This window comes from Lepus europaeus, chromosome 14, assembly GCF_033115175.1.
Source record: "Lepus europaeus isolate LE1 chromosome 14, mLepTim1.pri, whole genome shotgun sequence".
NCBI classification, from domain to species: Eukaryota; Metazoa; Chordata; class Mammalia; order Lagomorpha; family Leporidae; genus Lepus; species Lepus europaeus.
Genome location: NC_084840.1, coordinates 38679948 through 38702242, shown reverse-complemented (window position 1 = coordinate 38702242; position 22295 = coordinate 38679948). Strand labels below are relative to the sequence as shown.

General features: G+C 44.0%; 1 protein-coding gene across 6 annotated transcripts in view; it reads right to left on the bottom strand.

Annotated features, from left to right (window-relative positions):
* The window catches only part of LIN9 (lin-9 DREAM MuvB core complex component), an 81768-nt gene that overhangs the window by 17484 nt on the left and 41989 nt on the right, over nt 1-22295 (bottom strand). For all 6 annotated transcript variants that reach the window (XM_062210460.1, XM_062210462.1, XM_062210461.1 and 3 more), the window contains 3 exons: nt 15966-16085; nt 15630-15731; nt 10789-10869 (listed from right to left, as the gene is read on the bottom strand). In XM_062210460.1, the coding sequence (XP_062066444.1) occupies nt 10789-10869; nt 15630-15731; nt 15966-16085 (303 nt within the window). The remainder of the gene's footprint in view (nt 1-10788; nt 10870-15629; nt 15732-15965; nt 16086-22295) is intronic.

Below are 22295 nucleotides of genomic sequence, written 5' to 3'. Positions count from 1 at the left end.
AACTTGCTCTGCCACAATGCTGGCCCCTCACATGTACATATTACTTTGTATTTACATGTATAATTTTAAAAATTTGATTACTTAATTTTAATTTAAAAGACAGAGAGACAAACAGACTGAAAGATCTTCCATAGGTTGGATGTCTCCCCAAGGCCACAACAGCCAGAGTTGGGCCAAGCTGATGCCAGAAGCCAGGAGTTCCATCCAGGTTTCCCACATAAGTAGTAGGGATCCAAGTACTTAAGCCATCATCTGCTGCCTCCCAGGGTGTGCAGGAAGCTGGAATCAGAAATAGAGCTGGGACTTGAACCCAAGAACTCTGATATGGGATGCAGGTATCTCAAATGGTATCCAAATGCTTGCCAAATGCTACCTTGCCAAATGCTCCCTCTAGGTATATGTCATTTTAATATATTTAAAACATATTTGCTTAATCTCAAATAGGAAAGGCATATTAAAATTAGTAAGTTTTGACAAACATATCCTGACTTTAATATACTATGTGGTTTCAGGGCTGGCATTGTGGTGCAGGAGGTTAAGCCACAGCCTGCAATACTGGCACCCATATGGACACCAGTTTAAAACTCAGCTTTTCCATTTTTGATACAGCTCCCTGTTAACACACCTGGGAAAGAAGCAGAAGATGGCACAAGGGCTTGGGCCCCTATACCAACATAGGAGACCTGAAAGAAGCTCTGGGCACCTGGGTTCAGTTTGGCCCAGTCCTGGCTGTTGTGGCCATTTGGGGAGTGAACCAACAGATCAAAGATCTTTCTGTCTCTAACTCCATCCTCCAAATAAATAACACTTTAAAAAAAGAAAAAAAGGTTATAAGGAATAAATAAAATGTATACCAAAATAATTTGTAATTCATATTTCTGGAAGGATTGCCAAATTTCTCAGTCTTTTTTTTTTTTTTTTTTTTTTGACAGGCAGAGTGGACAGTGAGAGAGAGAGACAGAGAGAAAGGTCTTCCCTTTGCTTCTGGTTCACCCTCCAATGGCCGCTGCGGCCGGCTCATCACACTGATCCGAAGCCAGGAGCAGAGTGCTTCTCCTGGTCTCCCATGGGGTGCAGGGCCCAAGCACTTGGGCCATCCTCCACTGCCATAGCAGAGAGCTGGCCTGGAAGAGGGGCAACTGGGACAGAATCCGGCGCCTCGACCGGGACTAGAACCCGGTGTGCCGGCGCCGCAAGGCGGAGGATTAGCCTATTGAGCTGCGGCGCTGGCCCTTTTTTTTTTTAAATATTTATTTGAGAGGTAGGGTTAGAGAGAGGCAGAGACAGAGGGAAAGGTCTTCCATCCATTGGTTCACTCCCCAAAAGGCCACAAGTGCTAGAGCTGAGCAGATCCAAAGGCAGGAGCTTCTTCCAGGTCTCCCATGCGAGCAGAGGGGCCCAAGCACTTGGGCCACACCAGAGAGCCGGATTGGAAGAAGAGCAGCTGGGACACGAATCGGCACCCATATGGGATTCCGGTGCTATAGGCAGAGGCTTAGCCCACTATGCCATAGAACCCATCGGCCCCTGAAAGTCTTTTTAATGACAGATTTTGAGATAGTAAAAATGAAATAAACACATTCTAACACCAAAAGGATCTTCCTTTTGCAAAGAAGGAATTAAATTTATTTGGTAATTTGTATTTGTCCCTAAGATAGTCTGCAAAATATCAATTCATAAATAACACAGCAAATATTGGGGCTGCCGCCGTGGCACAGCAGGTAAAGCAGCTGGATGGAAAACCTCTCTGTCTCTGTCTCTGCAACTCTACCTTTCAAATAAATAAATACATTTAAAAATAATAATAATAATAATACATCAAATAGGATAATAGGTATTTAAACAAAAATACATAATTCTTTTTATTTTTAGTACCTTTATAAGGTATCATACATATAATACATCAATAGAAATGGTAGTCTTTTATGATAACTTCCATAATTTACATTTTAAAACTAATCTTAGCTGCTGGCTTTGTGTTATAGTGGGTTAAGCCACTGCCTGTGACATTAGCATCCCATATTACAGAGCTGGTTCAAGTCCCTGCTGCTGTTACTGATCCAGCTCCCTGCTAATGTGCCAGGGAAGGCAGCAGAAGATAGCCCAAGTGCTTGGGTCCCCTCCATACCCGTGGGAAACCAGGATGGAGTTCCACGTTCCTGGCTTTGGCCCAGACCAAAGGCCACTTGGGAGTGAACCAGCAGATGGAAGACTGCTCTCTGCCTTTCAAATAAAAACATCTTAAAAAAAGGAATTATTTTGAATAAAAACCTCTTTTTTTAAAGTTTATTTGAAAGAGAGTTACAGAGAGGGGGAGAGGGGAGAGAGGTCTTCCATCTGCTAGTTCACTCCTCAAATGGCTGCAAAGGCCACAGCTGAGCTGATCTGAAGCCAGGAGCTTCTTCCAGATCTCCCATCCTCCACAGCTTTCCCAGTTACATTAGCAGGGAACAGGATCAGAAGTATAGCATCTGGGACTCAAAATGGTGCCCATATGGAATGCCAACACTGCAGGCCAGGGAATTTAACCAGTCATGCCATAGTACTGGCCCTTCTACCTTTGTTTTTAATAAATACAGGTAACAAAACAAAGCTGAACATACTTTGGATACAACCAGTAGTTAGCACTTCTTCAAAACGTAGCGTAACTATAATAGTATTCATTTTATCTGCTGTTTTAAGCAATTTAAATTTTAGCTCTTTCACTAAAATATATATGATATATGCTTTTTCTTCTTTTTTTAAGCATAAATTATTCTACAGCAATCTAACATTGTGGCCTTGGTTCTTATCTTATGAAGCTTAACTTCAGGTTTACGTTTAAAAAACAATGTCTTTTTTAAAAAAAAAGATTTTATTTATTTATTTGAGAGGTACAGTTATAGACAGTGAGAGGGAAAGACAGAGAGAAAGGTCTTCCTTCTGTTGGTTCACTCCCCAAATGGCTGCAACGGCCAGAGCCGTTCTGATCCGAAGCCAGGAGCCAGGTGCTTCTTCCTGGTCTCCCATGTGGGTGCAGGGGCCAAGCACTTGGGCCATCTTCTACTGCTTTCCAAGGCCACAGCAGAGAGCTGGATTGGAAGAGGAACAGCCGGGACTAGAACCAGCATCCATATGGGACGCCAGCACGCAGGGGGAGGATTAACCTACTGCACCATGGAGCTGGCCCCAAGGACGATGTCTTGATAAGAAAAAACCACTATAGTACATTTTCTTGACTGTTGTGTGAAAACATAATGGAGGACTTTTTTTACGTGGAAGGCAGAGCGAGGTGAGGGAGGCAGGAAGGGAGGGAGGGAGTAGGAGTCAGAAGGGAAGACAGGGGAGAGAGGGAAGGGAGAGAGGGAAGGAGAGAGGGAAGGGAGAGAGGGAAGGAGAGAGGGGGAGAGAGAGGGAGAGAAAGGGAGAGGGGAGAAAGAGGGAGAAAGAGGGAGAGAGAGGGAGAGGGAGAGAGAGGGAAAAGGGAGACAGAGGGAGAGAGAGCAAGCGAGCTATCTTCTATCTATTGTTTTACTCTCCAAATGCCCAGGGTAGGTCAGGCCACAGATAGGGGTCAGGAACTCCAAACTGGATCTCTCATGTGGGTGGCAGGAACTCAACTACTGATCATTACTGCTACCTCCAAGGTACATTAGTGGGAAGGTGGATTAGTAGCAGAGGCAGACTCCATTCCAGGCACTGTGACATGGGATTGAGCGACATGTGACATGTTAACCCATTGTGCCAGATGCCTGCCCCAGTGAGGGACATATTTCAACCATTTTATTACCAGTGGCCATGTCATGGTTACCAATTAAAAATTTTGCTAAACTCTTGGGTGTTCTGTACTATGACAATCAAGATACTAATATAAGTAGAAGGTTTTTGATTTAAGACAACTTGGAGATCTTCTAAAATCTATTGTTTTCTGTTCTTTTGGTGGCTGTGGAAGTTTCATATTTTCTCTGGACATCAATAGACATCCAAGTTTTTTTTTTTTTTTTTTTTTGACAGGCAGAGCTAGTGAGAGAGAGAGAGAGAGAGAGAGAGAGAGAGAGAAAGGTCTTCCTTCCGTTGGTTCACCCCCCAAATGGCTGCTACGGCCGATGTGCTGCGCCAATCAGAAGCCAGGAGCCAGCCCCCAAATAGCCGCTGAACTGTAACTACAATGCTTCTATGAATTTTGCCATTTTGTTAATTCTGGTATATTCTTTGAATCTACCACCCCACTGGAAATATTTACTGTATTCATACTAAATTTTGTTAAGATCTAACCAAAGGAGGCCAGCGCCGTGGCTAAATAGGCTAATCCTCCGCCTTGTGGCGCCGGCACACCGGGTTCTAGTCCCGGTTGCCCCTCTTCCAGGCCAGCTCTCTGCTATGGCCCGGGAGTGCAGTGGAGGATGGCCCAAGTCCTTGCACTCTGCACCCCATGGGAGACCAGGAGAAGCACCTGGCTCCTGCCATCAGATCAGTGCGGGAGAAGCACCTGGCTCCTGCCATCAGATCAGTGCGGTGCGCCGGCCGCAGTGCGCAGGCCGTGGCGGCCAGTGGAGGGTGAACCAACGGCAAAAGGAAGACGTTTCTCTCTGTCTCTCTCTCTCACTGTCCACTCTGCCTGTCAAAAAAAAAAAAAAAAAAAAAAAAAAAAAAAAGATCTAACCAAAGGAAGAGTTTTTGGGTATTTAGGTCATTTTAGCTCACAGGCTTAATTTTTGTTTTTTATAATTTGTGGAGACTATCATCATCTTCTGTGGCCATGGATTCCATTTATTTATATAAACACAGACCCTCTTGCCTTCTTTTATTAACATAAACCCTGGGGGGGCGGGACCGTGGCACACTAGGTTAATCTTCCATCTGCAGCACCAGCATTCCATATGGGTGCCAGTTCTAGTCCTGGACGCTCATCTTCCAGTCCAGCTTTCTGCTATGGCCTGAGAAAGCAGTGGAACATGGCCCAAGTTCTTGGGTCCCTGCGCCTGCATGGGAGACTTGGAGGAAGCTCCTGGCTCCTGACTTCAGATGGGCACAGCTCCAGCCATTGCAGCCATTTGGAGAGTGAACCAAGGGAAGGAAGACCTTTCTCTCTGTCTCCTCTCTCACTGTCTGTAACTCTACCTGTCAAATAAATAAATAAAATTAAAAAAAATATATATATATATGTAAACCCTGCTTGACTGTGATGATTTGCCTTTTTAATATACTGACAAATTCAATTTGCTAATGTTTTATTTAGGATTCTTACATCTATGTTCATGAATGAGAAGTGCTGTGATTCTCCTGTAAAGTCCTTTGGGGTCCCATCTCAAAGCATGGAAAGTTTGCCAACTTTCCCCAACCCCTGATTGGTCTTTGGACTCTAACTTTCATCCTCCCTTCTCCTGTAAGCCTTTTAAGAATACCACTCAGCTGGCCGGCATTGCAGCTAAATAGGCTAATCCTCCACCTATGGCGCCGGCACTCCGGGTTCTAGTCCTGGTTGGGGTGCCAGATTCTGTCCCGGTTGCTCCTCTTCCAGGCCAGCTCTCTGCTGTGGCCCGGGAGTGCAGTGCAGGATGGCCCAAGTCCTTGGGCCCTGCACCCGCATGGGAGACCAGGAGAAGCATCTGGCTCCTGGCTTTGAATCAGTGCAGTGCGCCAGCCACAGCGGCCATTGAGGGGTGAACCAACGGAAAAGGAAGACCTTTCTCTCTGTCTCTCTCTCTCTGTCCACCCTGCCTGTCAAAAAAAAAAAAAAAAAGAATACCACTCAGCTTACCTATCACCTTCTCTGTAACTTGCAAAAGCCCCCAAGAAAGAAGTAACCCTAAATGCCAAGTTCTCACTTCTTTTTATTTTTGTAGACTAAATACCTGTAATTCTTTGATGCCTCATTAATGCTCTGATGTCTACAGTTAGGTTATCTGAATATTTTATTCCAGAAGAAATAACTGCTTTCAGTAAGAAGGTTAATCCAAATCACTGAGTCTACCATTACAAAAAGCAGAAAGAATCCCTATTGTTTCCCTAATAGTATATAATAGTATATTCAAATTCTTTAGGAGTGTGTTTCTTGCTCCACTTTTAACTTGAGTGAATGCCATGTCCAAGTTCTGTCACAGAGATGAAGAAAAGGAATGAGGAAACAGACCTTGCATTAATCCCCTTTCAAAATATGCATCTTACTTCTTCATTCCATTGTATTTGCCAACTCTAGGTCTAGAGCCTCTTCAGGGGTGCAATGCAACCCCTGGTAGCCATGGTTTCTGTTTTCATCTAAAAACATGCCAGAAAAAATTTTGAAAGCTCATGTTGTTAAGCAGATGGCTTTCATTTTTGCTATTTACTTCTTTTCATAATTCACATTTTGTGTGGAATTATAAAAGTTAGGAAGAAAATGTGTTCAGCCTACCATTTTAAAGTAGAAATTTCATTAATTTTTTTTGTTAGAGATTTTATTTATTTATTTGAAAGGCAGTTAGAGAGAGGCAGAGACAGAGGCACAGAGAGAGAGAGGTCTTCCATTCCATGGTTCATTCTCTAGATGTCCGCAACAGCCGCAGCTGGGCCGATCTGGAGCCAGGAGCCAGGAGCCAGGAGCTTCTTCCCAGTCTCCCATGTGGGTGCAGGTCCATGTTCTACTGCTTTCCCATACCATAGCAGAGAGCTGGATTGGAAGAGGGGCAGCCGGGACTAGAACCAGCGTCCATATGGGATGCCAGCGCCACAGGCGGAGGATTAACCTATGGTGCTACGGAACCAGCCCCTTGGGCCATCTTCCACTGCTTTCCCAGGCCATAGCACAGAGCTGGATAGGAAGTGAAGCAGCAGGACTCTAACCGGCACCCATATGGGATGCGGGCACTACAGGCAGCGGCTTTACCTGCTATATCACAGCGCTGGCCCCTTCACTAAATCTTTAAAATGTTCATGTACTTAGACCTAGCCATTCTATCTTCTAAGAATTTATCCTAGGATTTTGACTGTTTTCGCCACAAAGAAATGAGTACATATGCTGACCTTGATTTGAATGTTAACACAATGGCTACATGTCAAAACATCATCACATGGCACTCATTAATATGTAAAGCTTTTATTTGTCAGTTAAGAAAAGAATTTGGGCCTATGCTGTGGAACAGTGGGTTAAAGCCCCAGCCTACAGTGCCAACATCCCATACGGGCGTTGGTTCAGTCCCAGCTGCTCCTCTTCTGATCCAGCTCTCTGTTATGGCCTGGGAAAGCAGTAGGAGATGGCCCAAGTGCTTGGGCCCCTGCATCCTTATGAGAGACCTGAAAAAGCTCCTGGCTCCTGGCTTTGGATCAGCTCAGCTCTTTCCATTGCTGTCATTTGGGAAGTGAATCAGTGAAATGGAAGACTTCCTTCTCTCTCTCCCTCTCCCTCTCCTTCTCCCTCTCTCTCTCTCTACCTCTTTTTGTAACTCTGTCTTTCAAATAAATAAAATAAATCTTAAAAGAAAAGAATTTACCCCACAGATTGACACCAAAAAACATAAAATCACAAAGCTATATGGATAAGGATATTTACTGGAGCACTATGTTTATAAAATAACACAAATATCCATTAATAGGAGACTGCTTAGATTATGGTACAATACAGTAAAAAGACAAGTCAATACATATGACAAGGGCTGGCATTGTGGTATTTACAGATTAAGCCTCCACCTGTGACACCAGTATCCCATATTGGTGCTGGTTTGAATCCTGGCTGCTCCACTTCCGATACAGCTCCCTGAGAATGTACCTGGAAAAGTAGTGGAAGATGGCCCAATGCTTGGACCCCTGCCACCCACATGGGAGACCAGAAAGAAGCTCCTGGCTCCTGGCTCTAGCCTTGGCTGTTGTGACCATCTGGGGAAGTGAACCAGCAAATGGAAATTTTCTTTCCTCTCTCTCTCTCTAACTCTCTCAAATAAATAAGTAAATCTTTGAAAAAAATACATAATTCATTTGTTAGAAGACACATAAATTCATTTGTTAGAAGATAATTTTAAATTTTTTTTTTAATTTATTGGACAGGTAGAGTTATAGACAGTGAGAGAGAGAGAGACAAAGAGAAAGTCTTCCTTCCGTTGGTTCACCCTCCAATGGCCGCTACGGCCGGCGCTGCGCTGATCCAAAGCCAGGAGCCAGGTGCTTCTTCCTGGTCTCCCATGCGGGTGCAGGGGCCAAGCACCTGGGCCATCCTCCACTGACCTCTCAGGCCACAGTAGAGAGCTGGACTGGAAGAGGAGCAGCTGGGACTAGAACCCGGCGCCCATATGGGATTCTGGCGCCACAGGTGGAGGATTAACCATAGAAGATAATTTTCAAAACTACATGATAGGGGTTGGTGCTGTGGCGCAGTAGCTTAATCCTCTACCTGAGGCGCTGGCATCCCATATGGGTGTGGGTTCTAGTCCCAGCTGCTACTCTTCTGATCCAATTCTCTGTTATGGCCTGCAAAAGCAGTGGAAGATGGCCCAAGTGCTTGGGCTCCTGCACCCACACAGGAGATCAGGAAGAAGCTCCCGGCTCCTGGCTTCAGATTGGCAAAGCTCTGGCTGTTGCAGCTATTTGGGGAGTGAGCCAGTAGAAGGAAGACCTTTCTCTCTCTCTCTCTCTCTCTCTCTCTCTCTGCCTGTAACTCTACCTCTCAAATAGATAAATAAAATCTTAAAAAAAAAACCATGATAGTAAATGTAAAGAAAAAGAAATCCATACATTAAATATTATTTAAAAAACCTGTATTCCTCATTAAATTATCCCTCTTTAGAATTTTTATAACAGGAATTGTTACTTTCAATTATATATAGGACAAACCAAGCCAATGAGCCCTCTTCTACAGAGCTCTCACCTGCCAAGAAGGCAAACCACCATCAAAATAGGTCTCTGTTTAAAAACTGGTTAGACTGAGTATATGCAAGCCTAATACCTTAAGGTATAAAACTCAGACATAAGTTCTAGCTAGGGAAATTAAAGAGAAATAACTAAATTATGCACAAGGATGGAAGCAATGATGAAGAGATCAAAGGAAACACAGAAGAGGGGGAGAGCACCGAAAAGGCATAGAATAAAGGGGAGACATGAAAATGATGGAAAGCAGAGTAAGTATGTACCTTTCTATGTTTAGGATATGTAGTAGTAATATGTGGTGGCTGATCTTTTCCAATCTGACAGCTTGTCCATCTAACATTACTGATTTCACATTATGCTTAATTTTGGTCTTCAGTTTACAATTTCATAAAATGAAGAGGTTGAATTAGATAATTCAAAGTCTTTTTCTTTCTTCTTCTTCTTCTTCTTTTTTTTTTTTTTTTAAAGATTTTATTTATTTATTTGAGAGGTAGAGTTACACAGACTACTAGGTAGAGTGAAGACAGCGAGAGGGAGAGACAGAGAGAAAGGTCTTCCATCTGCTGGTTCACTCCCCAAATGGCCACAATGGCTGGAGCTGAGCCGATCTGAAGTCAGGAGCCAAGAGCCTCTTCTGGTTCTCCCCTGTGGCTTCAGGGGCCCAAGTGCCTGGGCCATCTTCCACTGCTTTCCTAGGCCATAGCAGAGAGCTGGATCGGAAGAGCAGCAGCCGGGACTAGAACTGGTGTCCATATGGGATGCTGGCACTGCAGGCAGAGGATTAACCTACTGTGCCACACAGTGCCTGCCCCAAAGTCTTTTTTATGGAAAAATTTCTATAATGCTAAAAGAGAACTGTTTTTCATTTATGTATCTATTTGTGCAATTATTTATCTACACCTATTCCCATTTAGATATCTATGTGTGTAACTGTTTATTCATACCAATCCTCTTATTATCCTAGAGATGACTAGTGCTCAGACTTCCCATTCCTGCACACATGACAGATACTGGAACCCGTCACAGTATTTTCTCCCTAAGTCTAATGACCAAGCCCTCTCTTTTCATATCATGCAGCCTTTTTCAATCACCTGAAGATGGTACTTAAGATAAAACCTACTTGCCACATTACAAATTCTTAATACGTGAAGTTCACCACAATATAAAGACTTTAAGTGACTATTTTCTTTTTTAAGAATTATTTCATTTATTTGAAAGAGAGTTACAGAAAGAGGCAGAGCCAGAGAGTCAGAGATCTTCCATTCTGCTGGTTTACTCCCTAAATGACCACAACAGCCAGAGCTGAGCTGATCTGAAGCCAAGAGCCAGAAGCTTCCGGGTCTCCCATGCGGGTACAGGGGTCCAAGGATTTGGGCCATCTTCTACTACTTTCCCAGGCCATAGCAGAGAGCTGGATCAGAAGAGGAGTAGCCGGGACTCGAACTGGCACCCATATGGGATGCCGGTGCTGTAGGCTGGGGTTTTTAACTCACGGCACCACAGTGCCTGCCACAAGTGAATATTTTCTACAGTTTTTTCAAACCCTGTTTATTATCTTTTATGAATAAAACTGCTCATTTCTTTGGACTCATTAGCTTAATAAAACAGGGTATAAACTCTAACAAGATAACCTAAAGTTGGCAACTTACATACTTCCTGATTTACTTTTTCTGAAATACTCTTTTACAACCTCTGTCAGTACAACTTCCTTAATCAGAGGAGTCAATCCAAGGGATTCTACATTCATGCAAAACTGACGAAGTACCTACCATACGCATTAATCCTATTCAACTATACAGTCAACACTGCATTGTTAATCTATGTGTTGAGTATAACAAGAGCTAATGACAGAGGATGAGGATTTGAAAATAATATTTACCTCATGGGTTTCTTTCCATATTTTTTCATCATTAGATACAGAAGGCCTTACCATTTTAAAAGCAGACAAGCAAATAGGGAAAAAGAAACCCTTACCAGTTTTTCTGCTTCTGTGTTCATTTCCCTTAATTTCTTGATATGTTCCTTTTTAATCATGAGAATTTTTGATAATTTAGTCTACAAAGAAAAAAAAAAGTTTTAAAATAGAGGCACTTAAGCTTACCAGACACTAGATTTCCAATTTTTCACCAAGATATTTTACAGATCTGAGTGTTTTAATAAGGATAGCAAAGCACTTTATTTTAGATAACAAGAAATATTGTTTTAAAATACACTGTAACTAGCATATGTTTAAAGAACTAAAATGTCAACCTGAACAAGCATACACTGACTCAAAATAGAAAAATTTGTAGGTCAATTAGTATAGTAATTGTAAGGAAGTGAAGCACAAATGTTAAAATTTGTAAATTCAGAGTGATTTTTTTAAAAGATTTATTTATTTATTTGAAAGGCAGTTTCACAGAAGAGGGAAAAACAGAAAGAGAGAGAGAAAGAATCAATCTAAGATTGATATCTGCTGGTCATTCCCCAAATAATGGCCATAATGGCTGGGGCTGGGCCAGGCCGAAGACTAGCACTCCATCCAGTCTCCCATGTGGTTGCAGGATCCCAAGTAACTAGGCCATCTTCTGCTGCTTCCTGAGGCACACCAGCAGGGAGCTGAACTGGAAGTGGAACAGCTGGTATCCAAACTAGCACTCACATGGGATGCCAGCATTCCAAGTGGCAGCCCAAACCACTGTGGTGCAACACTGGCCCCCACAGTGACTTTTTTTTTTTTTTTTTTTTTTCAAATTAGCCATCATTAGAAAATGCTAGTGACCAAACTGATTATTTTATAGAAACAAAGAAAAAGAATAAACATTTATCCTACCTTTCTTTCTTTTTTTTTTTTTTTTTTTGACAGGCAGAGTAGACAGTGAGAGAGAGAGACAGAGAGAAAGGTCTTCCTTTTGCCGTTGGTTTACCTCCCAATGGCTGCTGCGGCCGGCACACCGCGCTGATCCAAAGCCAGGAGCCAGGTGCTTCTCCTGGTCTCCCATGTGGGTGCAGGGCTCAAGGACCTGGGCCATCCTCCACTGCCTTCCTGGGCCACAGCAGAGAGCTGGACTGGAAGAGGAGCAACTGGGACAGAATCTGGTACCTCGACCAGGACTAGAACCCAGAGTGCTGGCGCGGCAGGCAGAGGATTATCCTAGTGAGCCGCAGCGCCAGCCTATCCTACCTTTCTTAATACAAACTATACCATTTAGGTAACCAAATAATATATTAGGAGATTTTGTTTTTTTCAAAAACTATTTTCACTAGTAAGAAAAAAAGGAGGAGGAAGACACAATGAGAACTCCATTTGCAGCTAACGAATGAATTGACCTAGGATTGATAATCAATGGCAGCTAACACTGAAAAAAAAGATAAAACAGTATGGGTCTCTTATCAGAAGACAAAATCTAGAAAGTTACATTAGTCACATAAAACAAACAAACAAACCAAAGAAGTAACACAAATCGAACCAGATCTCTAGATCCAGTTAGCAACTTGCAAAAGGAGATGAAAACTTATGCCCACACAAAATCTCACACATAGATGTTTATGGTAGCTCTATTTATAACTGCCAAAACTTAGCAGCAACCAAGATGTCTTTCAGTAGGTGAATGGATAAACTGCGGTGCATCCATACAATGAATTATTCAGTGCTGAAGGAAAATGAACTGTCATGTCATGAAAAGACAAGGAGGAACTTCAATACATGTAAGTAAGTGAAAGACGTTAATCTGAAAAAGACACATATTGTATGATTCCAATTATATGACTTTCTGGAAAAGGCAAAACTATGAGCAGAGTAAAGATTCAGTGGTTGCCAGGGTTCAGGGAGAGGAATGAAAAGGTAGAGCATGGAAGAGTTTTAGGGTGCTGAAACTGCTCATTATGAAACTATAATGGTCGATATTTATAGTACTACACATATGTCAAAACCCTTTAGAGCCGGCCCACGGCTCAATAGGCTAATCCTCCGCCTAGCGGCACTGGCACACCAGGTTCTAGTCCCAGTCGGGGCGCCGGATTCTGTCCCAGTTGCCCCTCTTCCAGGCCAGCTTCTGCTGTGGCCCGGGAGTGCAGTGGAGGTGGCCCAAGTGCTTGGACCCTGCACCCCATGGGAGACCAGGAGAAGCACCTGGCTCCTGCCTTTGGATCAGCTCAGTGCGCCAGCCCCAGCGCACCGACCATGGTGGCCATTGGAGGGTGAACCAACGACAAAGGAAGACCTTTCTCTCTCTCTCACTGTCCACTCTGCCTGTTAAAAAACAAACAAACAAACAAACAAAAAAAAAACCAACCTTTAGGCCGGCGCTGTGGCACAGAGGGTTAAAGTCCTGACGGGAAGCGCCAGCATCCCATATGAGCGCCGGTTCTAGTCTTGGCTGCTCCCCTTCTGATCCAGCTCTCTGCTATGGCCTGGGAAGGCAGCAGAGGATGGCCCAAGTCCTTGGACCCCTGCACCTGCACGGGAAACCCGGAAGAAGCTCCTGGCTCCTGGCTTTGGATTGGCCCAGCTCCGGCCGTTGTGGCCATCTGGGGAGTGAACCAGCGGATGGAAGACTTCTCTCTGTCTCTACCTCTCTCTGTAACTCTTTCAAATAAATAAAATAAATCTTAAAAAAAAAAACCCTTTAAATGTTTAACACCAAGAGCTCTTTTTAAACCCAAGACATCACATTAAGATAATAAAGAAGGGGCTGGCATTATGGCGCATATGGATGCCGGTTCTAGTCCTAGCTGCTCCTTTTCCAATCCAGCTCTCTGCTATGGCCTGGGAAAGCAGTGGAAGATGGCCCAAGTCCTTGGGCCCCTGCACCCGCATGGCAGACCAGGAAGAAACACCTGGTTCCTGGCTTTGGATTGGCACAGCTCCGGCCATTGCATCCATTTAGGGAGTGAACCAGTAGATGGAAGACCTTTCTGTCTGTCTCTCCCTCACACTGTCTGTAACTCTACCTCTGAAATAAAATCTTTAAAAAAAAGAATAAAGAAAATCCATAAATTTGTTAAATAGAAAACTGTGATAGCAGGCATCAAGATCTCATCTCTAGTCATAAAGAGAAATTTTTTAACATTTGACTAGTAATTATGTTTTCTATATGTTATTTGGCAAATATTCTTCATCAGATTAAGGATTTTCCCTTCTATTCTTGGTTTGATAAGAGTAATAGTTTAATTTTGTAAGATTTTTTTTTAATATTTATTGAAATGATCTTGTGAATTTACTTTCTTAATATGAATTACACTTAAAATTTTATTAATGTAAGATTAATTTGCTAATACTATAATATTATCTTCAAGAGTCTTGTTAGTCATTTAAAACACATTTGTTTATTTATTTTTAATTTTTTTTTTATTTTTTGACAGGCAGAGTGGACAGTGAGAGAGAGAGAGACAGCGAGAAAGGTCTTCCTTTGTCGTTGGTTCACCCTCCAATGGCCGCCGCGGCAGGCATACCGTGCTGATCCGAAGCCAGGAGCTTCTCCTGGTCTCCCATGTGGGTGCAGGGCCCAAGCACTTGGGCCATCCTCCACTGCACTCCTGGGCCACAGCAGAGAGCTGGCCTGGAAGAGGGGCAACCGGGACAGAATCCGGCGCCCCGACCGGGTCTAGAATCCGGGGTGCCGGCGCCGCAAGGTGGAGGATTAGCCTGTTGAGCCACGGCACCGGCCCTATTTATTTATTTTTTTTAAGATTTATTTATTTGAAAGGCAAAGCTACTGGCAGAAGGAAAGACAGAGATCTTCCATCCACTTGTTTACTCCCCAAATAGCTGCAAGGACCAGGGTTTGACAAAACAAAACAAAGCCAGTTTTTTCTGGGTCTCCCATGTGGGTGGCAGGGGCCCAAACTATTGGGTCATCTTCTACTGCTTTCTTAGGTGCATTAGCAGGGATCCGGATTGGAAATAGAGCAGCTGGTACTTGAACCACTGAGGTCTAACCCACTGTGCCGGCCCCATTTAATATATATTTAAGTCAAGTTAGTAGTTCATTTAAAGGTTAATAATATACACTCTTAAAACCTTAGCTGCTCTATAGAACAGAGAAGGGGAAAATTGCTTTGTCTTTTTGTAAAATAGCCCAGCAGTTCCTCAAAAGGCTAAACACAGAGTTACCATATGGCCCAGCAATTCTACTCTGAGGTATATACTCATGAAAATGAAAGCATTTATCTACATAAAAGCTTGTATATGTATGTTCATAGTAGCCTTGCTCATAATGACCAACAACCAACCATTCAGAATTTCATAGGACATAGGCTACAATATTTAAGTCCTTAAAATATCATAAAAAGAAGAACCCAAATCCAAGAAAACCCCACCAAAAAGACTGATGTCCTTTTTGACTTTTTTATTTTCAACAGTTTTTGGAAATAGCATAGATCCTAAAACCCACACAATGATAAAACAATGTTACACAAAAATATTTGGTCACAGGGCCTGGGGTTGTGGTATAGTGGCAAGGCCACTGTCTGCAACACTGGCATTCAATGTGGGTGCTGGTCTGTGTCCTGGCTGCTCTACTTCCACTCCATCTTCCTGCTCAAGGCCTGGGAAAGCAGTAGACGATGGCCCAAGCCCTTGGGTCCCTACCACCCAAGAGGGAGACGTGGAAGAAGCTCTTTGCTCCTGCCCTCAGACTGGCCTAGCCCAGCCCTGACCATTGTGGCCATCTGGGGAGTGAATCAGTGGATGGAAGATCTCTCTCTCACTCTCTCTTCCACTCTATAACTCTGCCTTAAAAAAAAGTTTGGTCACAGAAAAATTTTCAACTTTAACACAACAAAAGAAAATCTAGTTTTTAAACAAATAGCAAGGTATTCAGAGAAATTCTTACCACTTGGATAAGGAATTCTACTGGAAAACCACCCAGTGTTTCAGTGTCAGAACCAGATATTTTACTTCTCCAGGGTGACTGTCCTAATAAAGGATCATTATCCTATGGAAATAAAAGGTAATCATTTAATCAATGATTGCTCAAATAAAGTAACTTATTTTTAGGAAAAGTGAAAATCCTATTGCAATTATTATATTAAAATCCAGTAAGAACAAAAATATTTGACAACTTAAAATATATGGATACCTCAAGTTGTAATAGATGTGTACTTTATAGGAACATAGTTCATATTCATAAAAATAAAATTACTGATGATATCTCTAAAATATTACTTACTGTAACTGGTGACTGGAGGGGAGGAGTATAATGTAACCGTGGTGGGGTCATAAGAAATCGAGAAGGCCGCTGTTTTTGTCCAAAGGCAGCAATTGGCATCGTCTCATGAGGTTCATTACTCTTTGAAAAAAGAGAATAATCCACATAACTTAAAGAAATTTACCAGCTATTCAAGCTTTATAAACAATGTATTTCAGCCTGAGATACATACTCAGACATACACTATGCTGTACTATAGTATTAAAGCTTATTCTGTGGATTAGTATTTCTAAGACAAGATATAATTTTATAAAGATCAAGGGCTACAAGATAAATCAGAATATGAAAACACTACTTTGCTGCTAAAAGACTGAACACACACGAGAGAAGAATTAAGAGAAGAAAAAGACTAAAGGATCGAAAGAGTTCAGAGAATCAAAGATTAAAATAAAAGCCTTCTATGACTACCTCTGGCATTCTGCATTTAGACTATCAGAACATATCCTATTGCAGTTAAAGTCAACTCTCACTTTGCCCCCAAGAAACATTTGGGTGATCTCAAAACAGAAAGTATATCACTGAAACAGAAAAGTAATTTACCGTTTTTTGACAGAGGAGATTTGAAGATTTCATCCTTTAATGTAAAAATTTAAGAGTGGTCATTTTGTCTATACTTAGTCCAAATTTTCTTTCTCCCCCATTGCTCTTCTCTAAAAGGCATGTTTGGGAGATTCCAAGGTGGTAGAATACAGAAAGGGTATACTGTTCTAGGCTAGGGGAAAACAGTCAAAAAAATTGAAGGAAGTACATTCTCAGAGGAGAGTCAGAGAGAAAACCACAGTGGAAATTCTACAAAAGGAAGAGGGATGCTGCGGGAGGTGTGGATACACAGTGACAAGCACATACACAACACACAATCCCAGCAGCTGAGAGCCAGAGACAGTGCCAGCTTTGGAGAATGAGGTGGGATCAGACTGCAGGCTGGTGCCACTGGGGATATGGTTCAGGGAGAGCCTGGTGTGAATCCAGCCTGGATCCCTAAGGGGGACAGGGTACTTGCTAACCCAGCAAAGAAAAGGGGCACATTTCTCTCTCCCCATCCTCCCTGAAAACAGCACCAGCCACCAGCTGAGAGAAGGTGGGTACCATTTTGGACATAAGTAGCAGCTGTAGCAGCTCTTGTGTATGCGTCTAGCAACTGGCCAGGACAAGATGCCACCTTGTGGAGCACAAGCAGTGGGGATAGCAGCTCAGTGTATGCACCCTGCAACTGGCAAGGAGAAGGCACCATAGTGAAGTGAGTAGGGGCTGCGGCCAGTGGCTTTCCTGCATGCATGTGATCCAGAGATTTTACCAGATAGAAAAATTTGTGCTCTCCACTGACTTTGAGTCTGGCTGGGAGGACTGACAAGGGCTGGGTACTCACATAAGACTGTGAGGTGACCCCCGCCTCTCAATCTATCACAGGCTTCAGGTTTCAAACTGCCTAGGTGGAGCACCCACAGGCAGCTCGCTCTGTGAATGGGACAGGTTAGAGGGGTGGGGCAGATCCTCTGTACTGCGTGACTGTGGACTGTGGGAACTCTGTGACTGCACAAGAGAGCATTTGATAAAATACAACATCCTTTCATGATGAAAACCTTGAGCAAACTGAGTGTAGAAGGAAAATTCCTCAACAAAATCAAAGCAATTAATGACAAGCACACAGCCAGCATCATGCTGAATGGGGAAAAGTTGGAAGCATTCCCATCAAGATCCAGAACCAGACAAGGATGCCCATTCTCACCACTGCAATTTTAGCCAGTCACTTGGTAAGATAAAGAAATCCAAGGGGGGCCGACACTGTGGCATAGCAGGTTAAGCTACTGCCTGCAATGCTGGCATCCCATATGGACAGTTCGAGACTCAGCTATTCCTCTTCTGATCCAGCTCTCTATCATGGCCTGGCAAAGTGGCTGAAGATGGTCCCAGTCCTTGGGCCCCTGCACCTGCGTGGGAGACCCGAAAGAAGTTCCGGCTCCAGGCTTCGGATCGGTGCAGCTCTGGCCATTGCGGCCAACTGGGGAGTAGACCAGCAGATGGAAGCTCGTCCTCATGCTCTCTCTGCCTCCCTCTCTCTCTCTGTGTGACTCTTTCAAATAAACAAATAAATCTTTAAAAAAAGAAGAAAAAGAAAGAAAGAAATCCAAGGGATACACAATGGAAAGGAGGAAGTCAAACTCTCCCTATTTGCAGATGACATGATTCTATATTTAGAAGAAGCAAAAGACTCCACTAAGAGACTACTGGAACTCCTAAAAAGACTTTGGTAAGTGGCAGGACATAAAATTAACATGCAAAAATTAATAGCTTTTGTACACACAGACAATGCCATGGCTGAGAAAGAACTTCTGAGATCAATTTGATTTACAATAGCTACCAGGAGCTTCATCTCGGTCTCCCACATGGGTGCAGGGGCACAAATAATTGGACCATCTTCTGCTGCTTTCCGAGGTGCCTCAGCAGGGAGCTGGGATTCGAACCAGCACCCATATAGAATGCAGGCACTGCAGGTGGCAGCTTTATGTGCTATACCACATAAATTGTTAAGAAAAAAATAGTACATGTCAGAAAAGAAGCTTTTTTATTTCTATTTTTGCACTAAGGAGATAGAGATTTTTAATTTTAAGGTCATAATCAAGTATAACAAAGAAATGAAGAAAGGTTGATTAATTTTCATAATGTTTCGAGGAAAACATTGTTATAAAACGTTCATTTTCTCATTTTTAAAAAAAGATTTATTTATTTGAAAGGCAGACTAATAGAGAGAGAGGGAGAAAAAGAGGGTGAGAGACAGAGAGATCAGCTGATCAAGTGATCTATCTGTTGGTTCACTCTCCAAACTGTTGCAATGACCAGGGCTGGGCTAGATGGAACCCAGGAGCAAGGAGCTTATTCTGGGTCTTGCATGTGGGTGCACGGGCCCAAGCACTTGGGTAATCTGCGGCTTTCCTAGCCACATTAGAGGGAGCTGGTTTGAAAATGAAGCAGGGGCCGGCGCCGTGGCTCAACAGGCTAATCCTCCGCCTAGCGGCGCCGGCACACCGGGTTTTAGTCCCGGTTGGGGGGCCGGATTCTGTCCCGGTTGCCCCTCTTCCAGGCCAGCTCTCTGCTGTGGCCGGGGAGTGCAGTGGAGGATGGCCCAAGTGCTTGGGCCCTGCACCCCATGGGAGACCAGGAGAAGCACCTGGCTCCTGCCATCGGATTAGTGCGGTGCGCCGGCTGCAGCAAGCCGGCTGCGGCGGCCACTGGAGGGTGAACCAATGGAAAGGAAGACCTTTCTCTCTGTCTCTCTCTCTCTCTCTCTCTCACTGTCCACTCTGCCTGTCTAAAATAAAAAAAAAAAAAAGAAAAGAAAATGAAGCAGGGGCCAGCACAGTGGCTTAGAGGGTAAAGCTGCAATCTGCAGTGCTGGCATCCCATATGGGCACTGGTTCGAGTCCCGGCTGTTCCGCTTCTGACCCAGCTATTTGCTATGGACTGGGAAAGCAGTAGAAGATGGCCCAAGTGCTTGGGCCCCTGTACTCTCATGGGGGACATGGAAAAAGCACCTGGCTCCTGGCTTTGAATCAGCGCAGCTCTGTCCGTTGCAGCCATCTGGGGAGTGAACCAGTGGATGGAAGACTTCTTTCTTTCTCTCTCACTCATTCTCTTTTTTTTTTTTCTTTAGAGATTTTATTTATTTATTTGAGAGGTAGAGTTACAGACAGTGAGAGAGAGAGAGACAGAGAGAAAGGTCTTCCATCTGTTGGTTCACTCCCCAAATGCCCTCAATGGCTGGAGCTTCGCAGATCCGAAGCCAGGAGCCAGGTGTTTCTTCCGGGTCTCCCATGCAGGTGCAGGGGCCCAAGGACTTGGGCCATCTTCCACTGCTTTCCCAGGCCATAGCAGAGGGCTGGATTGGAAGAGGAGCAGCCAAGACTGGAATTGGCGCCCATTTGGGATGTCTGTGATGCAGCAGAGGATTAACCTACTGCACCTCAGTACCGGCCCCCAACCCCATCCCCCCTCTCCCGCCTCTGCCTCCGTAACTCCACCTTTCAAATAAATAAATCTTTAAAAAAAAAAAGAGAGAGAGAGGCCATCACTGTGGCATAGATGGTAAAGCTGCTGTCTACAGTGGTGGCATCCCATATAGGTGCTGGTTCAAGTCCCAGCTGCTTCATTCATTCATTCATTCATTCATTATTTATTTGAAAGACAGAGTTATAGAGAGAGGTAGAACCAGAGAGAGAGGTCTTCAACCGCTGGCTCACTCCCCAAATGACAGCAACAACCAGAGCTGAGCTGATCCAAAGCCAGGAGCCCGGAGCTTCTTCCGGGTCTCCCACAGGGGTAGAGGGGCCCAAGGACTTGGGCCATCTTCTATTGCTTTCCTAGGTCATGGCAGAGAGCTGGATTGGAAATGGAGCAGCCAGGACTTGAACTGGCACCCATATGGGATGCTTGCGCTGCAGGCTGGGGCTTCACCCGCTATGCCATAGTGCTGGCTCCTGCTCCACTTTTTTTTTTTTTTTTTTTTGGAAGGTTTTTATTTAATTAATACAAATTTTCCTATGTACAGCTTTTAGGGATATAGTGTTTCTTCCCCCCATTTCCGCCCTCCCACCCCCTGCTCCACTTCTGATCCAGCTCTCTGCTATTGCCAGGGAAAGCAGCAGAAGATGGCCCAAGTTTGGGCCCATGCACCTGTGTGGACAGACGCAAAGGAAGCTCCTAGCTTCTGATTGGCGCAGCTCTGGTCCTTGCAGCCAATTGAGGAATGAACCAGCAGATGGAAGATCTCTTTCTCTTTCTCTCTCTCTCTCTCTCTCTGCCTGTCCTTCTCTGTATAACTCTTACAAGTAAATAAATTCTTTAAAAAAAATTTTTTTTAAAAGGTGGGGGGTGGCACTGTGGCACAGCAGGTAAAGCTGCCGCCTGCAGTACCGGCATCCCATATGGGCACCGTTTTGAGACCCAGCTGCTCCTCTTCTGATCAGGCTCTCTGTTATGGCCTGGGAAAGCAGTAGAAGATGGCCCAAGTCCTTGGGCCCCTGTACCCATGCAGGAGACCCAGAAGAAGCTCCTGACTCCTGGCTTCAGATCGGCATAGCTCCGGCCGTTGCAGCCAACTGGGGAGTGAACCAGAGGATGGAAGACCTCTCTTTCTCTCTCTCTGCCTCTCCTTCTCTGTGTAACTCTTTCAAACAAATAAATAAATAAATCTTTTTTTTTTTTTTTTTTTTTGACAGGCAGAGTGGATAGTGAGACAGAGAGACACAGAGAGAAAGGTCTTCCTTTTGCCGTTGGTTCACCCTCCAATGGCCGCTGCGGCCGGCGCTTCGCACTGATCTGAAGCCAGGAGCCAGGTGCTTTTCCTGGTCTCCCATGCGGGTGCAGGGCCCAAGCACTTGGGCCATCCTCCACTGCCTTCCCGGGCCATAGCAGAGAGCTGGCCTGGAAGAGGGGCAACCGGGATAGAATCCGGTGCACCGACCGGGACTAGAACCCGGTGTGCCGGCGCCGCAAGGCGGAGGATTAGCCTGTTAAGCCACGGCGCCGGCCAAAATAAATCTTAAAAAAAAAAAAAAGAAGATCAAGAAGCAGAAGCAGCTGGCATTCTAACTAGTGTCCATATGGGATGCCAGCATAGCAGGTGGCTTTACCTGCTACGCCACAATGCCAGGCCTGTCATTCATTTTTTTTAAAAAAGATTAATTAATTTATTTAAAAGACAGAGTTACAGAGAAAGAGGGAGACAGAGAAAAGATAAGATCTTCCATTCGCTGTTTCAATCCTCAATGGCCACAACTAGGGCAAGGCAAGGCTGAAGCAAGGAGAGTGGAATTCCATCTGGGTCTCCAACATGGGTGGTACAATCCCAAACACTTGGGCCATCTTCTGCTGCCTTTCCAGGCATATCGTCAGAGAGCTAGATTCTAAGTGGAGCAATCAGGATTTGAACTGGTGACAATATGAGATGACAGTATCACAGGCAGTGGCTTAATCCACTGTGATAAAAAACCAGCCCTACATTATTCATTCTTAAAGCTTTATTAGATCACACACTTATATTAATTTTAATAATTATTTTATTAGAAAGTAATCTCCTTGACATAGCTAAATGAAAAATGAACATGAAATGACGGTCTAGCAGTTTAATGGAGTATACTCAAAATTTAAAAGATCTGAATTGTGGTTAGCCTTATAGGAAACCAGCTCTAAAGCCCTGAGTAAATTATTTAATGTACTTATAACTCAGTTTCATCATGTAAAAAATGAAGGTAACTAATACCCAACCTGCCTAAGTGTGAGGATAAAACAGGACAA